Here is an 18,863-nt window from a genome sequence, read left to right as displayed (position 1 = left end):
ATACAAATACAATTTAATTTTAGTTTATCTTTTGCTGCAGAAATACCTTACATAAACTTATAAGAGATTATCATGATACACGCTTATGCTACAAGCTGTAAATAAGTTGTTTATCCAAACAGGGCATGATCACCCATATAGATAACACAAGAATCAAGCTCAAAATTCAGACCAATAATACGCCAACAAATTTTATATGTACATAACAAGTAAATTCAAGAACAAAATCATCAAAGCCAGAAAACAAAAATAAATGATCCATGGAAAGATATATTTTCCCAAGTAAACTAAGCACTTGAAAGGACTTCAAATTAGAACAATGGAGATGGTACAATATAAAATGATTCAATAAATGAATATTTAGGCTAGCATGTGATTGTGGAAACTTAGAGAAAAATATGAAACACTAAGGAATGACTTCAAACTTTTATGTAAAACCGACCACTACTCTGTCTCAGGAGTGATCACCTAGAAGTATTGTCAGGTATAAAAGCTGAACAAAACATATGGACCGGAATTGCTTTTTGATTCCTCCATTCTATCTCTGGAGATATTTAAAGAAATTCTTTAAATCAAATCCACTTTTCACTAAGCAGAGTTATCATATGTTGAAACATAATGGAGAGAATCAGTCATCTTAGTTGTGACAATCTTTTCCGCCTCCGATTCTTCTTATACACAACAACACTTTTCGTGTTACGGTTACCAGAAGGAGTTGCCGAAATTGAAGATCGTTTGCCAATATTGGTTCTGCGTTTCTTTGAAACCCATTTCAGAGGCATATTGTTTACTACAGTACCAATATTAGTTGAATTATTCAGTTCAACAAGTTTTTGAATTTGATCTAGCATTTGGTGGGTCCAAGCCAATGACAAGTCCAACGCAAACGAATCGTCAACTGGTTTTCCCCATAGACCCATTAAAACCTCTTCAAACGACCGAAAAGACATTGACGATTGACAACCTTGAAGATTTTCACAAATCATGTTTACCTTGATGACATGCTTGCAAAGGTTACCATGCAATGACCAAGAACAATCACAGAATGAAAATTCAGATCCCGGATTCCAAACTATGTGTGTTAAGCTGCTGTTTTTCTTGCTCGCAACTTTGGCAAAGAGGCGGTTTTTATTGTCCAAGGTGACCGCAGAGTCGGGAATTTCAAGTGCTCGGTGCCATGACGTAGAAGCAATATAACCTTCTTTCACATTCTGGAAAGAATCACTTTCATCAGCGAAACGATCAAGCCAGTAGCTTGAATGCAACTCAGTTGTTAACTTATGGACTAACCAATCTACTCTTTGCAGCGCTCCGAGATGTGAATCATCAAAAAGTTTGGCTTTCAGTTTAACATGGTAGGCTTCTAATGCTCCAGAGGCTTCCTGGCTTGCCAGTGGCAAATTTCTCATTGTTGAAAGCCACATTTCTGCACAACAGAGGAAAGGAAGGGTAAGGACACAGCAAGTTAACATATCAACGACTAATTGACTACACCGAAACTTCTTAAGCAAAATGAAACCAGGATATGTAGTTGCTGGCACTGGTGCGATCCAATGCGGATACGGGAAATTTTTAAAATTCAAGATACAATAAGGCCAAGGCCTTGATACATTAATAAAAAACTTTATAAAAAAAGTTATATTACTATAGGTGGATCACATGGTGAGGGCTCAATTAAGTCCCTCATCGGTGGAACAGAGAAAATAAACCATCAGATTTGACCAATGATTGAGATTCATTAAAAACAAAAGTAAGAAAATTTACATATTATCACACAATTTTTCTCCTATCATCATCACCAAAAACCCATAAGAGCAAATTAGGCATCGGAAACATCAGGATCATCAATTTTTCTAATTCATCATCATCCATAGAGGAGTTGGAAGATTTTTAGATCCAAACTTCACAAAATTTCGAACTTCACATATTTTTAGATCCATAGATATAACCGTCAGCATTTTTTTTTTTTGTTGATTCAATATTATTTTGTTCTTGTATGTTTACCAAATGCTACCCCCATGAAAATTCTCCAAAACAAATGGGACGCATAAATTTTATTTTCCATAAAATGAGAGCAATAACCTTCACCTTTATTATTAATATTAACACTATTGTTATTTTTAAATGTCTCATGTTCTAAAGGATGAATAACCACTATCTGAATTTGATTTAATCTTCTTGTGAATTGCTCTCTCTATCATGAAAAATTATCGAACAAGTAATGAAGAATTGATTAGGGTCTGTGAATCAAAAACATCTCAGAGGATTTTGTCTCAAGGATTAGATTGTGAATGAGAAAGGACTAGATTGTGCGTGAGAATGTGTAGGTGATCTTGCTTTTATTTTTAATGAATCTGAAACATTGATTAAATCTAATGGTTTATTTTCCCCTGCTCCACCGGTGAGGGACTTAATTGAGCCCTCACCCTATAATCCACCATTATTATAAAAATGATCATTCCTCATTAATATATTACTATAAAAATTACTTGTAATCAAAACTAGTTTAAAAGATATATTATTATTTTAAGGGGAAATTACTTTGACCTTCCCTGAGGTCTGTTCAAATGTATCACACCCCCTCTATTTGTTAAAAAGCACTAACCTCCCCCTAGACATTTATTATTTTTTTCATGAAACCGTTAAAAATCAAAAGTCTAACCACCGCTTTCACTTTTTGCTCCGCCTAATACTATTACGTTAACAGAATTGAAACATTGTCTCCTTTCTTACTTAAAAAGTTGGAGCCCACAATCTAAAATATTGGGAAGAAATTGCAACAATTTTACATCTGGAGAAAAAATGGCTGAATACCAAAGGATGAATACAAAAGAAGGCAAGTTATGTTGAGCTATCTCACAACCGTTTGTAGGTTTGTGGGAAATGGCAGAGGTTTAACTGGAAGAAAGACCTGTTCACAGAAGCTTTGCGTGATTTCCAACGCAGCAGCTCTCATATCCTAGCTTTCACATACAGTGACTATTGGCTGTTCTCACAGAATGCTCTGGATGGGTTATGGATTTGAATGGGTCTTGATGACGGTTTTGCTCTTGGTTTAATTTTTAATTTAAATTTTTTTATTCCATGTTAACAGTGTGATACCTTTGAATAAACCTCAGGGGAGGTCAATGTAATTGTCCCTTATTTTTAATCTAACTAATTTTTTATGTAAACGATGTCTTTTTAACTTTTAAAAACATGAAGTGTACTCGTCTGCATCCCGTGCATATCGCTAAAAGGTAGAAGAATACGACCTATTATGAGACCCATTGAAGTCGTATCTCGCAGTATTGTGCTGTATCAGTGATGTATCTCAGTATTTTGTTGTATCAGTGATGTATCTCAGTATTTTATTGTATCAGTGATGTATCTCATTCTTATCCGATAGTTTTTGTGTTTTCAATAAAAAATAGTTCTGATATTTCTAGGATATGTATCCAAGCATATCCTAGAAGTATCTATATCCGATATTGATAGTCTGATAATTCACCTATTTTCTGTATCCGGGCTCTGCATAATATGCCTTAATCCAAACATGTATGTTTTATGTGCATGCAAGAGAAAAGAGGAGAAAGATCTAACCAATCTTGGGCACCCAGGACACTCTGAAATATTCCAAGAAATCAGTTTGGTCAACAAAATCCAGCATAAGTTGTTCCAAGGCAAGTGACGTATTTGTGCCTCCCCAAATGCTGTACACAATTGTCCCTAGACGCTTAAAAATCTCGCGCTGAACCTCAATATTATTGCATTTCCTCACAATATTCCTTAGCCATGATCTACGAATACGCCATAGTGAAAATAGGACAGGACAATCAAATATATCACTGTAAAAGCAAACAACGAAAGGCAATTAAAATCAACTATAGAACTTTAAACCAAACGCATTTTAAAGAAATAAAAATCTTGCCTCAAAAGATTAATATCAGCTGCAGCATCGTCAATTAAAAATCCACTGACTTTCCATCCAGGCTCAACACTACGAGCTCGGTCAATTAAAGCTTTAAGCCATTTAGACACATCAGGCTTTGCAAAGCTTCGTGTAATGATCCATGCGACAGGAAGTGCATGTTGTCTTGAATCAAAAACAAGTAGAGTGAACAAGGGATACTGCCAACATGAAAAGATAACCAAGTCGGGTTGATTGAAAATACATTTCAATGTGAATCAGATAACTATGATTCTCTTAGGTCTAGCATAACTTAAAAGTCGTGAATGAAAAATAATTACTTTAAGTCTCTTCACACCAAACGATGAGTCTGCAGCAACAACACTACGATGACCAAAACGAACCATTTGTTGCAGCTGCCATTCTGTTTGGATCCCTAAGATGAAAGGGTCTGACTCTGAAGTATCCTGATGAAAAAATACAGATTTTCTATTTCGTTCAACCCACATGCGGATGCTAGCTTGATCATCCAAATCCAGCTCATGAGTAGACCTTTTGATAATCATGCCCAGCTTGTGAACATACTGAGAAGCAAGGCTATTGACTTGTGCATTTGGACCACAATATCGCTCAATCCCTTCGATATGTTTCTCCAAGATATTCTCTTCTGGAATGCCGAGATATATCATGGACATTGTTTGCTGCTGAATTTCATTACATATATATGGAATCTTTTTGGCACCTGGGCCAATAGCATCTCTATCAAGTGGTCCATGGCAGATAAAACCAGACGTATTAACATGACGCCTCTCATTGTATATAATAAGTGCAAGTGATGGACGAGCATAAAGACGTTTGACAACAAAATGACAGGTACAACCCCGCATTGATTGAGGTCTAGCAGCACGATTTCGAGTATTGAGTCGATATCTCCGACTAGGTAGTATCTCTCCACCCTCCCCATAATTTTCTGGGCCAAATGAGCACCAGTACCTTCAGACAGAGAACAAAATTCAACATGACTAGAAATCTGGGATGATAGGGCCAAAATGATACTCATGAGAGAGATAGAGAACATGATTGTATTCATGAGGTAAAAGCTCATTAGGAGTCATTTTGATTACTAATAGCTAGTAAATTGTTTACATAATTATCTTATTTATCGAACTCAATAGCACCAACTCCTAACAGATTTCTGACTACTAACAGAATTTTACTCTGCTAACTATTACTATTCTTAACAATGACAACATAACTATTGGAATCCCGATCGTGTGCGTATTACTAATTCACTAGTATGCTATGGATTCTAAATTCAGGATAACAAAAGAAAAATGGTTCAAACTTATGAAAATTTGTAACCATAAGACAAAAATTTTAACAAGGATATAATTTTCTAAACGGAAAACATGACATCATTTCACAGAACAAAGTTCAACATGATAAGACAAGCATTGGAATCCTGATTGTGCACATGACCACTTAAGCTTCAAGTTATTAGTTTTTTACTCTACTATTGATTCGAATTGAAACTTCAGACAGCAAAAGGAAAATGGTTTGAACTTACCAACATGAAAAACATTAGGGAACTTACCAACAACAGCAGCAGCAGCAACAATCAAGCCTTATCCCACTAAGAGGGTCGGCTACATGGATCAAACGCTGCCATAATGTTCTATCATATATCATATCCCTATCAAACCCATTAATCTCTTGATCCTTCTTGATGGTTTCTCTTATAAATTTTCTAGGCCTTCCTCTGCCACTAGTGATTTGACTACTCCCCATCTGATCTAATCTACTTACTAAAGAACCTACATGTCTTCTCTCTATATACCCAAACAACCTAAGCCGAGTTAACAAGAATCAAAATTTCTACAAGGGTAAGTAACAAGGATCAAAATTTCTACAAGCAAAACATGAAATCATTTCACACCAAATTCTAATGTTCTACCATATACAAACTAAACACGCAAAAAAATACTAGAAAATATAGTTTTAAAATGTCACAATCTTCTGATCACATAACCAAAAAAGTAAAACTTGATCATAATAACTTAGAGTAAAGGGTAAGAAATAAGAATGAATGCAGAAACTCACTGCCTGTACTCAAGATATTCATCATCCTTATACTCCTTCAAGGTACCAATAGTCCGTTTCCTTCCTCTCTCGATATGAAACCGAGTCGGACACAACACATTTGAACACTCCCCAATTATAAAAGCATCAACTCTATCATAAGGAATAAGGGCAACCTCATCATAATGTTCAGAATTCCCAAACTTAGTCCAAGTTAAGTCAGCAGCAGAAAACTCTTCCTCAGATGGGTCTTGCAAAGGAATATTCCTTACTGATTCAACTATAGTCATCTCCATAAAAGTTCAACCAAAAACAAAACTTTTTCAAATTTCAGAAGCATTGAACAGTAACACCCTGAAATAAAAAATAACATTTAGAAATGACCCTTTTGAGATAAATAGTTAAAAATTTGATTTTGATAAGTTTTATGAGTTTTTAACAACAGAAGTTAAGTAATTCAATCCAAAAATTGTGGAAAAAACACAAAATAAATACAAGATCATGAGTGAAAAATGAAGAACATACCCTTTTGTGATTGTATGGTTTTGTCGAATTTGCGCTGCAATGAAGGAATTTTTGGTGGTGATGGAAACGACGTGTAGAGTGTTGTCGTTTTGGTGACGGTGAATTACATTTCGTTACTGAGAACTATAACCGTCAACATGTATAAACTAAAACCCTACTTAGACTTTTTTCTTTTCCTCTTAAGTTAAAAACCCTTGTGAGTTTTTTATAATTGAGATTAATTTTTAATCGCACATTTTTAAAACATGATTTTGGTCTTTTTTTTTTTTTTTGCAAAAAAAATTGAAGTTTTTTCTTGATCCACAAGTATTTTTTGATGATGTGTTTTGTAAAAAAAAAATTATTTTTTTTAAGATATGTATGATCATTAATTATCTAATAGTGATGTGGCACACGTGAGTTGGATAAACTAAATTTCATATTATTTATGAATAAAAGATTAGAATAAATAAAGAATTTGGTTAACGAATAGCCTATTATTTTTTTTAAAACAACAAATAGTCTAAGATAGTCTGTAAGGATTCCAAAATAATTTTTTTTAAGAACGGATGAAAAAAATTATTTTATAAAAAGTTAAATATTTTGTTCTTAAAAAAAAGTTAAATATTTTAATTTCAAATATATTGATGCACAAATTTTCATGTAAAATACCTTTAAAAAGTCTTAAAAAGCATGCATGAATTCGTTAACGTTTTCGATAAATAAATCATATTTTTTTTTAGAATGAGAATAAACCTAACAAAACGGAAACAATGAGAATGAGAACATCTTCTTCCATCTTCCCCTCCTCTTTTCCCCTCCATCCATCAATCGGTCATCCTTCTAGGCCACGTAACATCTTTACTCCAGCCAGCAAACATCCTCCTCTTAAAGGATTTTTCCATCAACAGAATTCACACCATCGCACAAATATCAACAACTCATAACACACCTTCTTTCTCTATTCTTCATTGGCTACCATCACCACAAACATCACTAAACTAAGTATTAAAAAAATAGAACAAAAAAAATTCTAAGGAGGAGGAGGTGGTTTTAATTGTGTTGACCATTTCAAATCTCTCTCTAAGTGAGAACAAGATGTAGGAGCGTGATGATGATGTGAACTAGTACATTAATACTTTTGCACTCACATTTTTCTTTCATCTCAATTTCAATATTTACTTTAATTAATTTCAAAATTATTGTATACATAAAGTTTGTTTCAAACAAAGGATTGATCAATCGTAATAAAAAAAAAAGTTTTTAAATGGTTAACACAATACAGGGTGTGTTTGGTAAGACCACTGAATGAGCTTATATCTTACGGTGGATAGCTTATAAGTTCGTCTAACAAAAAAAACTCTATTTGGTAATGGTCTTTCACCACGAGCTTATAACTTATTTCACGAGTATATAAGCTATTTTTCAGACGCTATTTCAAGTAGCGTTTGATCTTATGGCTTATAGCTTATCATCTTTTCTTCCAATTTTACCCTTATATTTTTATTTAAAATCCACTTTTATCATTTGAACTCAAACTAAAATAGTTATGTAATAATTATCAGTTGTGCTACCGTTTTTTTTTCTTTTGAGAGAGAATGCCTTCCATAGTTTTTTTTAGAGTACGTTCCAATTTTTTTTCCTATGAGAATGTTAACAAGTCCTATTACGTGACTATATCAATTTAGTATAATAAAAGGCTTAATAGGTCATTTGGTCCCCTAATTGATTACCAGTTTTCATTTTGGTCCCATAATTAATAAAACTCATGTTTTGGTCCCTCAAGTTTGCCTCCGTCGGTCAAATAAATCCCTGACCATTAAGTTTAACTCCAAATGTCTATGGTGGACCAACTTTAAGAGTGGTCCACCATAGACTTCATTAATTTTTTAAATTTTAACCGTTTGATCTTATGAAAAAAGGCTACCATTGGATTGTGAAGGATTACTTTATCTTACAATGATCCAACAACAACCACCGTTGGATTAAAGAAAAGGCTACCATTGGATTATATTTCCCTTTCTTCATCTTCTTCCTTCTTCTTCTTCATATATTCAACATCATCTTCATCAGTCACTCATTTTCATCTTCATCACCAACATTCATAAAAAATTCAGAAAAAGCAAAAAATGTAATTGAACCAAAATCATCACAAAACATGACAATGCAAGTCTGAATAGAAGGACCAAAAACTAGCATAAAATGTATCAAACTCCTACAGCAGCACCACATTAAAGAAGATTAACCAATAAAATCCAAAATTGGTGTCAACAACAACAACTTTTCACCTAAAATCATCCCAGATTATAAACATAGAGAATCAGTAACAACAACAACAACAATTCTTCACTCAAAATCGAACCAAAATCACCCCAGATTGTCTGCTGCTTTCATTTTGATTTTCATCAACATTCTTTGTTGACTATTACTGTGAACAGTGTAAAAAATTGCAGAATTTGAGACTGGAACTGTGTAAAATTGAAACTGGAAAAGTGAGAACTATGTTGTTGAAACATGACTTCGGAGGCGGTGGTGGAAGGTGGTTCGCAGTTGTGTGAAGGCGATGAAGGTTTCAACGGTTAGGGTATCGGTGGAAGAGGAAGAGATGGAACGCCGCCTCCGTCGGAGCAGTGAGAGAAGACGGTAAGAGGGAGGAAACACAGTGAGATAAAGGGTGGAGGAGGACGCTGGAATAGTGAGAGAACACGGTGAGAGAGAGAGAGAGAGAGAGAGAGAGAGAGAGAGAGAGGAAATACAGTGAGAGAGTGGGTGGAGAAGAACGGAACAGTAGAGTGGGTGGAGGAGAAGCGCGATTTGAGGAGATGTAGGGAGCGATGTTATGATATGAGATTGGGAGTGAAGATACACTCTGTTATTAGAATGAACAAAAAAAAATCTGGGCTTCTTTTCTGGTTGGATTTTTCATGAAGATTGATGATGAAGATGGTATGTTGATGAAGGAAGAAGATGAAGAAATTGGAAAATATTAGTTATTGATGGTATACTGTAACATAGAATGGACCTTCATGATCCAACGATCCTCCTTTTACAGAATAAATCGAATGGTTTAAATTTAAAAAATTAATAGGGTCTATAATGAACCACCTACAATGTTGGTCCACCGTAGACATTTGGGGTTAAACTTAACCTGTAGGGATTTATTTGACCGACGGAGGCAAATTTGAGGGACCAAAACATGAGTTTTATTATTTATAGGACCAAAATGAAAACTTGAAATTAATTAAGGGACCAAATGACCTATTAAGCCTATAATAAAATTATTCAAGATATTATTATGTAACTATGCATTGTTGTTAAATTGTTAATAATACATATAATAATAATAATAATAATAATAATAATAATAATAATAATAATAATAATAATAATAATAATAATAATAATAATAATAATAATAATAATAATAATACCTTCGATTAAATGTCATTGCTACATTTGTCTCCGAGCTTAGCTCAGTTGGTAAGGACAATGCATAATATATGCAAGGTCTGGGGTTCAAACCCCGAACACCACAAAAAAAAAAAAAAGATGTCATTGCTACATTTAATTGTTTTATAAAGTTGAGGTTTAGGTAGCTTAATTGGTTTGAGTTGAGGGATAAAGAGTTAAATTTTTTTCGAGATACTAACTACTAACATTTTTTTCGAGATACTAACTACTAACATTTACAGTTTAATTTTTTTATAAAGTATAAACACTCAAATGAAATAAATTTAAAATTAAATTGTAGTGAATAAAAATTAATTTAAAAATATAATATAAATGATATATTAAATTAATAAATTTAAATTACTAACTTCTAAATACTTAAATATTAAGTGATATGAATTATAGTATGAATTAAAAATGTCATTTTTTGTCATTTTACATCTAACACCTAGTTGAACCACTAATTTTACCAAACACTTCAATTAACTTATCAGCTATCAGTCATAAACTATAAGCTAGCTTATAAGCTATCCGCTATTTTTACCAAACAGATCCACAATATTCCTCTATTTTATGATGGCAAAAACAAATATTATGCTAAACAATTTTTCGTTTTTTAAAGAGAGACAAATATTTAGAGACTCCCCTTAGATTTATGCCAGAATGTTTATGATAAATATTGATCGTACCTGACCAGAAGGTGACTGCTGATGTGGTGTTAGATGGTGGTTGTGAACAGTTGCTTTGGCTGGAACCGCAGAGGGGGTGTCGTAACCGTCGAGCGAGTTTCGCGGCAGCATGGGGGAGACGTTACCAATTAAGTTTGAATGGGTCTCTGACTTGCTGCAAGCACCCTCATCACGAAGAGGAATGTGTTGCGAGTAAATAGCCCAAATGTTAGATTTGGATCATTTTGGATTGGGCCTATGAAAATAGGCTTGGGAGCGATTGCTCGATCCAAAACAAATACCATGTGACATCATTGACATTCTCCTTAATCTCATCTTGTTTTACAAAGAATCGTAACAATGGTCCTCATTTTATGATATGTCAAGATCAAAAACAATTAATGAACTTTGAAGTCAAAATGATAATATGTCAAAATATATATATTATTTCAAGATATAACACCCTCCTAATCTCTTAATATTCTTCTCCTCCTTTTGCCATAAAAAAAATGAATAAAATATTGAGCAATGTATGAGGCAGCTTATAGTCAAGTTATTAACTTACCTGGATCATGGATATATTGTAGTAGGGATGTTTCTGATACCAGGAAGGCGTCCATCATCAATATCCTGGTTGCTTAATTTGCGCTTAGTATCAGGAAATATTTGGGTTTTTCATATATGATAGGTCGCGATAGAACATTGAATTTCTTGTAAGGATCACGTTTGGAAAATAATAAATTCTTGAAGTAGTAAATGTTTATAGCAGATCTTAAGGTGATGAATAAATTTGTCTTACAAGCTATCACGTCCTATCCAATGAGCATATTCCAGTTACCTACCTTAATCATTACTACAATTGAGAAAAAGATGAACCCATTTTGGTGGGGCCACGACAGTTTCAATAACCGTCGTATTCATTGAATGTCATGAGAGAAGTTATCAATGCACAAAGTCGATTGTGGTATGTGTTTCAAGGATTTATCAGCTTTCAACTTGGCACTGTTAGGTAAACAAGGGTGGAAATTTCAAACTAACTCGCACTCTCTGGTATCTCATATTTTTAAAGCTCAATATTTCCCCTATAGGAGTTATCCCACGACCAACATGGGTCACAATCTGAGCTATGTTTGAAGGAAAATTTTATGTGTCTATTTTATTGTTAAAGGTGGTGCGTGGTGGTGCAACAAGATCAAGTATCTCTATTCTTATTATTGATGAACCTTGGTTGTTGAATGTTGGTTGCATAGATGGTAACATTCTAGAGGCGCTTTTTGTTCATGATTTTACTGTGCATAGTGTAATTGACGACTCTTCCAATAGATGGAACAATGCATTGGTTTGATAAATTTTTAGTGAGGATATAACTTCTGTCATATTAATACTTCGTTGGCTGATCAGGTGGCTAATCGATTGGTTGGAAAGAGGAGAAAAATGTTTATATTATGATAGTAGTATGTACAAGCTATGTGTCGAAGATTTAGTAGATGCTTATCATCTACTACGTTTGGATTTTGGACGGGTATTTGAAGCCTGAAAGTGCCATCGAAGGTACAAAAATCTTGTTTGCCGAATGTGTCGTGGATGTTTTCCAACCTGAGTTTGTCTACAAGTTAAAGGGGTGCATTGTCTTATGAACTATGTAAGTTGTAATTCTAATCATGAAGATCTTCTGCATGTTGTGTTTGTTGTTCTTTTTTATGTCCAAGTGTGACAAACAGCAGGTATGTCGGATGATGTTGACCATGTCGTTTTTACCATTGATTCAACTGTTATGTCATATTTTCTTTACTGCAAACTTTGACACATGGACATGCCCAACGAATAGCTGTCATAATTTGGAGTTTATGGAAACACCGAAACCTCAAAAGCTAGGGAAGGGTGAAATGAGATGTACGCTAATGTTATTGACAGAGGACACCATTTAACAAATGATTGGCAGACCACAAATCACCCTCGAAGCACGAACAACCAACAAAAAGAGACACAAGACAATACAACTAGTGTTCACCATATAGAGGAAACATTGTTGCCATCTTCTTGTTCTAATATAACATCGCCAAGTCGATGGCAGAGACCACAATGCTGTATGTTTAAGTGTAATATCAATATGTGTTTGCGTGAAAACTACGATGATGATGGTGCATTTGAGTTTGTTATGATGATGGAGCACAACTCAATGATGATGGAGCATTTGTTGTGGTGAAAACTACCAGCTTTTCACCTGTATACCTCGTAGATATTGGGGAAGCGTTGAGTTTGTTTCACGCTTTGCAATGGTTGAATAACATTTAACCGCCGTCGATGACATTTTGGTATTTTCAAAGTTTAGGGAGTATTTTTTTTTAAGTGAAAATAGAAATTTTCCTCAATACCCACGCGCTGACCAGTCGCGTCTCTCCCACTTAAAATTTCTCCCACACTTCTAAATCAAAAATCTCACACTACGCTCCCAAAAATCAAATCATATAAATTGATCATACAAAAAAAAAAAAAACCAACACAAATATTTCAAATCCTCCTTCTTCTTCAGATCTATACATAATAACACTGACGAAAAATAAAATAAAACAAACACTCTCTTTCCAATATTTCATTCATTCTTTTTCTTCTTTCTTTCTATAATTTGAATTTTTTGAATTGAAACCCGTTACCGTCGATTCCGATGTCGGCATCCACCGTGTCAATCACGGCGGCGAACCCAGGCACTCGTCGGAGACCTGTCATCTCCGCCGACAAGAAAACCGCTAGCAATCTCGAACTTCTCGCCAACGACGTCGCCGCTTCTCCAAACACCGCCGGCGACGGCAAGAACCCTTCCACCGCAGGTAACGGTCATCACTCGATCCGAAGCGATGCTGTTCTTTCGAAAGATTTAGCACCGGCAACAAAGAGGGTCGCTGGTGGGGATTCTACGCGGCGGGTGAGGAAGATTGGTGGGAAGTCTGAGAAGCAGAAATGGGTTACTGTAGCGAGGATTTTCGCCAAGAATTTTGGGCTTTTGGTGATGGTTGTTGGGTTGGTTCAGTTGATTAGATGGTTTGCGGTGAAATCAGGGGAAGGTGTTGTTGTTGGAGGAGGGTTTGGTGGGTTTTCGGAGTATGAGGACAGGATTTCGGAGATGGAGGGTTTGTTGAAGAAGACGGCGAAGATGATGCAGGTGCAGGTTGATGTGGTGGATAAGAAGATTGAGAATGAGGTTGGTGGGTTAAAGAAAGAAATGGATGCGAAAATTGAGCAAAAAGGCGCGTTCTTGGAGAATGAGATAAAGAAATTGGTGAATAAGGGGGATAAATTGGAGAGATATTTGGATGAATTAAAGGTGGGGGATTTGTTAACAAAGGAGGAGTTTGAGAAATTCGTCGAGGGTTTGAAGAATGTGAAGGGGAATGGATATGAGGGTGGTGGTTTGGATGAGATAAGGGAGTTTGCTAGAGGGGTGGTTGAGAGCGAGATTGAGAAGCATGCTGCTGATGGGCTTGGGAGGGTGGATTATGCTCTTGCAAACGGTGGAGCCTGGGTTGTGAGACATTCAGAGGCTTATGATGTGGGGAGGGGGAATTGGTTCTTGTTGAATGCTAGAAATGGTGTTCATCACAATGCTGATAAGATGTTGAAACCGAGTTTTGGGGAGCCTGGACAGTGTTTTCCGTTGAAGGGTAGCAGCGGGTTTGTTCAAATTAGGCTGCGTGCTGAAATCGTTCCTGAGGCTGTTACTTTGGAACATGTAGCAAAGGTGATGCCATGCATATTCTTTTTTAACTATATACAGTTACTGTTATCTTGTCTTGTCATGATGAATCAGTTAGTAATATAATCTTTGACTTGCTGTTAATGTTTTGTGTACTTCCTTGAATATATGAAAATTTTTAGTAGTTGAGAATTGAGATGTTTGTTATAGGAAATTTGATGATGCATACTTGGTTTGAGAATAATCTGCATGATGTGCCCATGAATTAAGTTTATGTTATGTAGGATCATGGTATATCAATTAGACTAGATGTGACTGACTTATCCATGCCTTTGGGTGAGTTATGTAGGGTGTAGTTTTTAGAAGTGGCAATTTGTTTTCTTTTTTCCTTGTAATTGGGCTACTAAATGAGATGAAAAATAAGTTTATGTTATCTAGGATCATATCAACTGGCTGCGACTAGTTTTTTTATAAGTGCATGCATTTGGGTGAGTTATGACTTATGATCCGTATAGTTTGTAGAAGATGCAATTCGTTTTTCTTGTACTTAGGCTACTAAATGTGATGAATTAAAAGTAAAATTAATGCTATTAACTAATTATTAGCGGTTGAGTTGTGGATGTCCACAAATTGGCTTTTTAAATCAAGCTTACATATGATAGGAGAAACATCTAGGTCGCTTTTGATATGGGAATGTATGAAGCTTACTGCATTCATAAGGGGAAGAGGGTGATACTTATGTTTCTGTAGTTTGTGTTTTTATAAGTCTAATGCAATGATTGCTTGGTCTTTTCTTGATATACTTTGTTGTGTTAACGAGATTGAATCACCCACCATATGTGGTTGAGTCTGAGACTTTTCTTGATTCTAAAGTCTTATATATCGTAGTCAAGCACTGTATCTGATGTTGTGCTATCTTCAAGTTTGAATAGATCCATGTGTTACTCAAAAAGAGTATCGACTTTTCTCATACGGAGAGAGCTCTAATTTTATGTGTCTGTTGTTGCATTTTACATTATTTGAGAACATTTTGGAATGGAGTTTAATTGAAATCTTATTCACATGAATTATATGAAAGCGTTTCTAAATATTTATCAACCTATAATTGACTTGATTTAACCATGATTTGATAGTCTAATGCACGTACACATGTCTGTTTTCTTGGTTATTTTAGAGTCAAGGCACATTCCTCATTTAATGAGACATTTGTTATCGTTCACAATACTGACAACAGAGATTAAAGCCCATTGGATCTATTCATATTGCCACTAGAAATAAAATAATTTGAAGGACTGTGTTTTACATCAAAAGAACGTGGCTTGTTGGTTTAGTGCTTGAACTTTTGACATACTTTGACTAAGAAAACAAATATTGAATCAACAAAGAAGCCACTGTTAAAATTAATACTTTCTCAGTTAAGAAAACTTGGTATGCGGTGTATGCTATCATAATGTACATATTTTACATTCTGTCCATGTATTAAATTGTACTTTTTGATGCAATGAAATACCTATTGCTGAGATGGCTGGTGTTTATGAACTATGTGTCTGTTACTGTCATTTGCATGATTGGGTTGCCTGCAGATTTTTTTGTATATGTTTTCATATTTGGTGGGTTGCTTGTGTACTTTTGGCATATTTTCCATCCAATCTGCATTTTTGTTCTTGCTCCCAATTGTTCCACTGCTAGGATCTTGAGTTTGCAAATTTCTTTGAAAAGAACTGTTCCGTACTCTGGGCAAATCCAGTTTAGTGTATATTTTCTTCTTTTAATCTGCTACAAAGGTGAGGAGGTGGGAAATAAATATTGGAGATGTAACTTACTGTTATAGTAAATACAATGGGACTTTAGTCATGATTATACACCAACAAAAACAACCAAGCCTTATCCCATTAAGTGAGGTCGGCTACATGAATCAATTATGCCATAAGGTTCCATCCTATCCCATATGTCGATCCAACGCATTAATCTCTAGATTTTCCTTAATAGTTTCTCTTATAGTTTTTTTTAGGTCTTCCTTTGTATCTAGTGATCTGACTACCCTCCATCTTATCTACTCTCCTTTCCACAAAATCTACAGGTCTTCTCTCTACATATGCCCAAACCACTTAAGCCTAATCTCCACCATCTTTTCTACTATGGATGCTACTCCAACTCTCTCTAATGTTGTCATTTCTAATTCTGTCCCATCTAGTCTCATCACACAACCAACGCATATCCTGTCTATGGTGTTAGTCATGATTACACTGTACTTTTTTGTGTATGGATATATATCAAATTATTTATTTAATAATAGTAGCATACCTTGTTTATATCATAAAAATTTCGAAAGTAACACTCCCCTAGAGTATCATGCAATATTAGGGCACTATGTTGTTTGACTTATGTAGCGGACTGCGGACCTTAGAATTAAAGGTTTTTTGTTGTTGTATTGTTGCATTCTCCAGAGTATTGTATATCAGAGGTCTAAAGTAAATATGATTAATTCATAAACTTTCTTGGGTAGCCCCAAAACTTTGGAAGAAGTTTGGGGATTATAATATATTGGTAGGTTGGGGTTCTTGTTACTGTTGCAGGGATAATGTCTTGTAGTTTATATTATAACATTTTCTGGCCTTCTCTAGCTGGGGTTGGTTTTGGCAGGAGTCAAAAGTTCCCTGGACTCTTATTTATGGTTCTGAAGACCTTTGCTTATATAATATTTTTCTCTACATTTATTTTTTCCTTATATTGTTGTAGTTGATATAACAGTTTCATATCACATTTGCCTTCATGTATTGTTACCAGTTCTCTTTGTGCTTGTGTTGATGTATGATTGAAGTACTTTGTTGTCTTCTGTTAATTGTTCTGTGTGACAAGTTGATAAAATGACATATTTTGTGTATATGACTAACCTAAATCTTTGTTGAATCCTCATGATATGAATCAAAATGATTCCGATTACCTTCTTTTTTCACACATTACTGCTATTAGATTGAGCTAGATGTTATTCTTTGGACCAAAAGGGAATATAATAACAATGAATAGTTGAGTATACCATTTAAAATTGGTTAGATAGATCATACATGTAAACTATATCTTTAACTGTTTTTCTGGTGAAATCCTGTGCTTTTAGTCAAGTTTTAGCAATCTTCTGCCTGAACTCAATTGATTTCCTTGGTAATTCACACAGAATTTTTTTGTCTGCTGAACTTGTGCTTCAGTTGTCCTAATATTTGCTACATAGGCTTTTAGCAATTATATTCTTTGTAAGCTAAGTTGGAACTGATTTGTCTTTGTTAATAGTTCTGTTATGTTCATGTTTTTTATAGCTAGAGTATTTTTGCTTTTCTGTTTAATCATTCATTCACCATTTCTTTGAATATTGTTAGTTTGTGTACTGATACTTTTTCTTTCAACAGAGTGTTGCATATGATCGATCTAGCGCTCCCAAGGACTGTAGGATCTCCGGTTGGCTGCAGGGGAGCAATCCTAATTCTGTAATTGATACTGAGAAGATGTTTCTCCTGACAGAGTTTACATATGACCTTGAGAAGAGCAATGCTCAAACTTTCAACGTGTTGAATTCAGCAGGTTATGGTGTTATCGACACAATAAGGTTCGATTTTACGTCTAATCACGGAAGTCCCTCACACACCTGTATATATCGCTTGAGAGTTCACGGTTACGAATCTGACTCGGTTTCTGTGATGGCCATCGACTCATAATGTATCATTTGTTTGCTTGAAATTTATCCATGTCTGTGTAATTGTTCAGTATTATTTGTTTAGATGTAGGTAGGAGTTTGTGGACTAAATATACTAGATGCAGTCAGTAATGATCTTTGTTGGTGTATTTAACTTCTTATTGCTGTTTCAAATGGGTTATGTATTTAGTGTATGAGTTCTGAATTAGGAAGATGAGATAGATTTCACATTTTTGGGTAGCACGAAGTTTTACCAATTTCTATTCTCTCTATTGATTGATTTTTAAGATTAAGTGTGTTTATAGTCCTTATTAAATATTTTATATATGGTTAATATTTCATTTTGTGACTTTAGGAATCTTGACATACATACAAATTTGTACCAAATGGGGACTTTTCATAAGTTTTTTATTGGATTAAAAATATATTTAATGATTAGTAGAATGAATGATACTTGGAAAATTATCATCTAAAACCATTTTTCTGGTGACCAATCATTCAAAACCATTATTATGCCACATATTTTGTACTTGAGTTCCTTTTTGTGGTGATTCTTGGCTAAGCCAGCTAATTAGCTATGATTACATGAACATGTCACATGATCAGTACATGGGTTCCATTAATTAATTAGGTGAGCATACAGCACCCTGTATATCATCAAGTTATTGAGACTTCAATTGCGTAACTCGTTTTGTTTATTTCAATCAATACACAATACTAATTTATTTACTATTATTCTGAGTAAAAATCATATATCTATTGAGTATTGGAATGGGTGTGCTCGTTTAATAATATAATCATTTACATGGTCAAAGTAAGCACTACAGTTTTTAGAGTATAGATCTCATTTTTCATACGAGTACTACGATTTGATTAAAATTGATTACTGAGGCATCA

General features: G+C 34.6%; 2 protein-coding genes across 2 annotated transcripts; one reads left to right on the top strand and one right to left on the bottom strand.

The window, feature by feature from the left end:
- Positions 1 to 273: 273 nt before the first annotated feature.
- Positions 274 to 6,608, bottom strand: LOC146898568 (uncharacterized). Its single transcript, XM_085732301.1, has 6 exons — positions 6,494 to 6,608; positions 5,990 to 6,322; positions 4,231 to 4,882; positions 3,911 to 4,110; positions 3,583 to 3,827; positions 274 to 1,426 (listed from the first exon to the last, which is right to left on the bottom strand). Exons 2-6 carry the CDS (start codon positions 6,262 to 6,264, stop codon positions 633 to 635), a joined length of 2,166 nt encoding a protein of 721 aa, XP_085588427.1. The 5' UTR covers positions 6,265 to 6,322; positions 6,494 to 6,608; the 3' UTR covers positions 274 to 632.
- Positions 6,609 to 13,089: 6,481 nt separating this feature from the next.
- Positions 13,090 to 18,253, top strand: LOC146898567 (SUN domain-containing protein 1-like). The gene is made up of 2 exons (XM_085733004.1): positions 13,090 to 14,326; positions 17,683 to 18,253. The coding sequence occupies exons 1-2, from the start codon at positions 13,256 to 13,258 to the stop codon at positions 17,986 to 17,988; spliced, it is 1,377 nt and encodes a 458-aa protein (XP_085589130.1). The 5' UTR covers positions 13,090 to 13,255; the 3' UTR covers positions 17,989 to 18,253.
- Positions 18,254 to 18,863: the final 610 nt, after the last annotated feature.

This window comes from Medicago sativa, chromosome 8 (genome assembly GCF_051527215.1).
Source record: "Medicago sativa cultivar Bolivia chromosome 8, Bolivia_mono, whole genome shotgun sequence".
NCBI classification, from domain to species: domain Eukaryota; kingdom Viridiplantae; phylum Streptophyta; class Magnoliopsida; order Fabales; family Fabaceae; genus Medicago; species Medicago sativa.
Note: the sequence above shows the minus strand (reverse complement) of the source record. Positions and strands in the feature narration are given on the sequence as shown.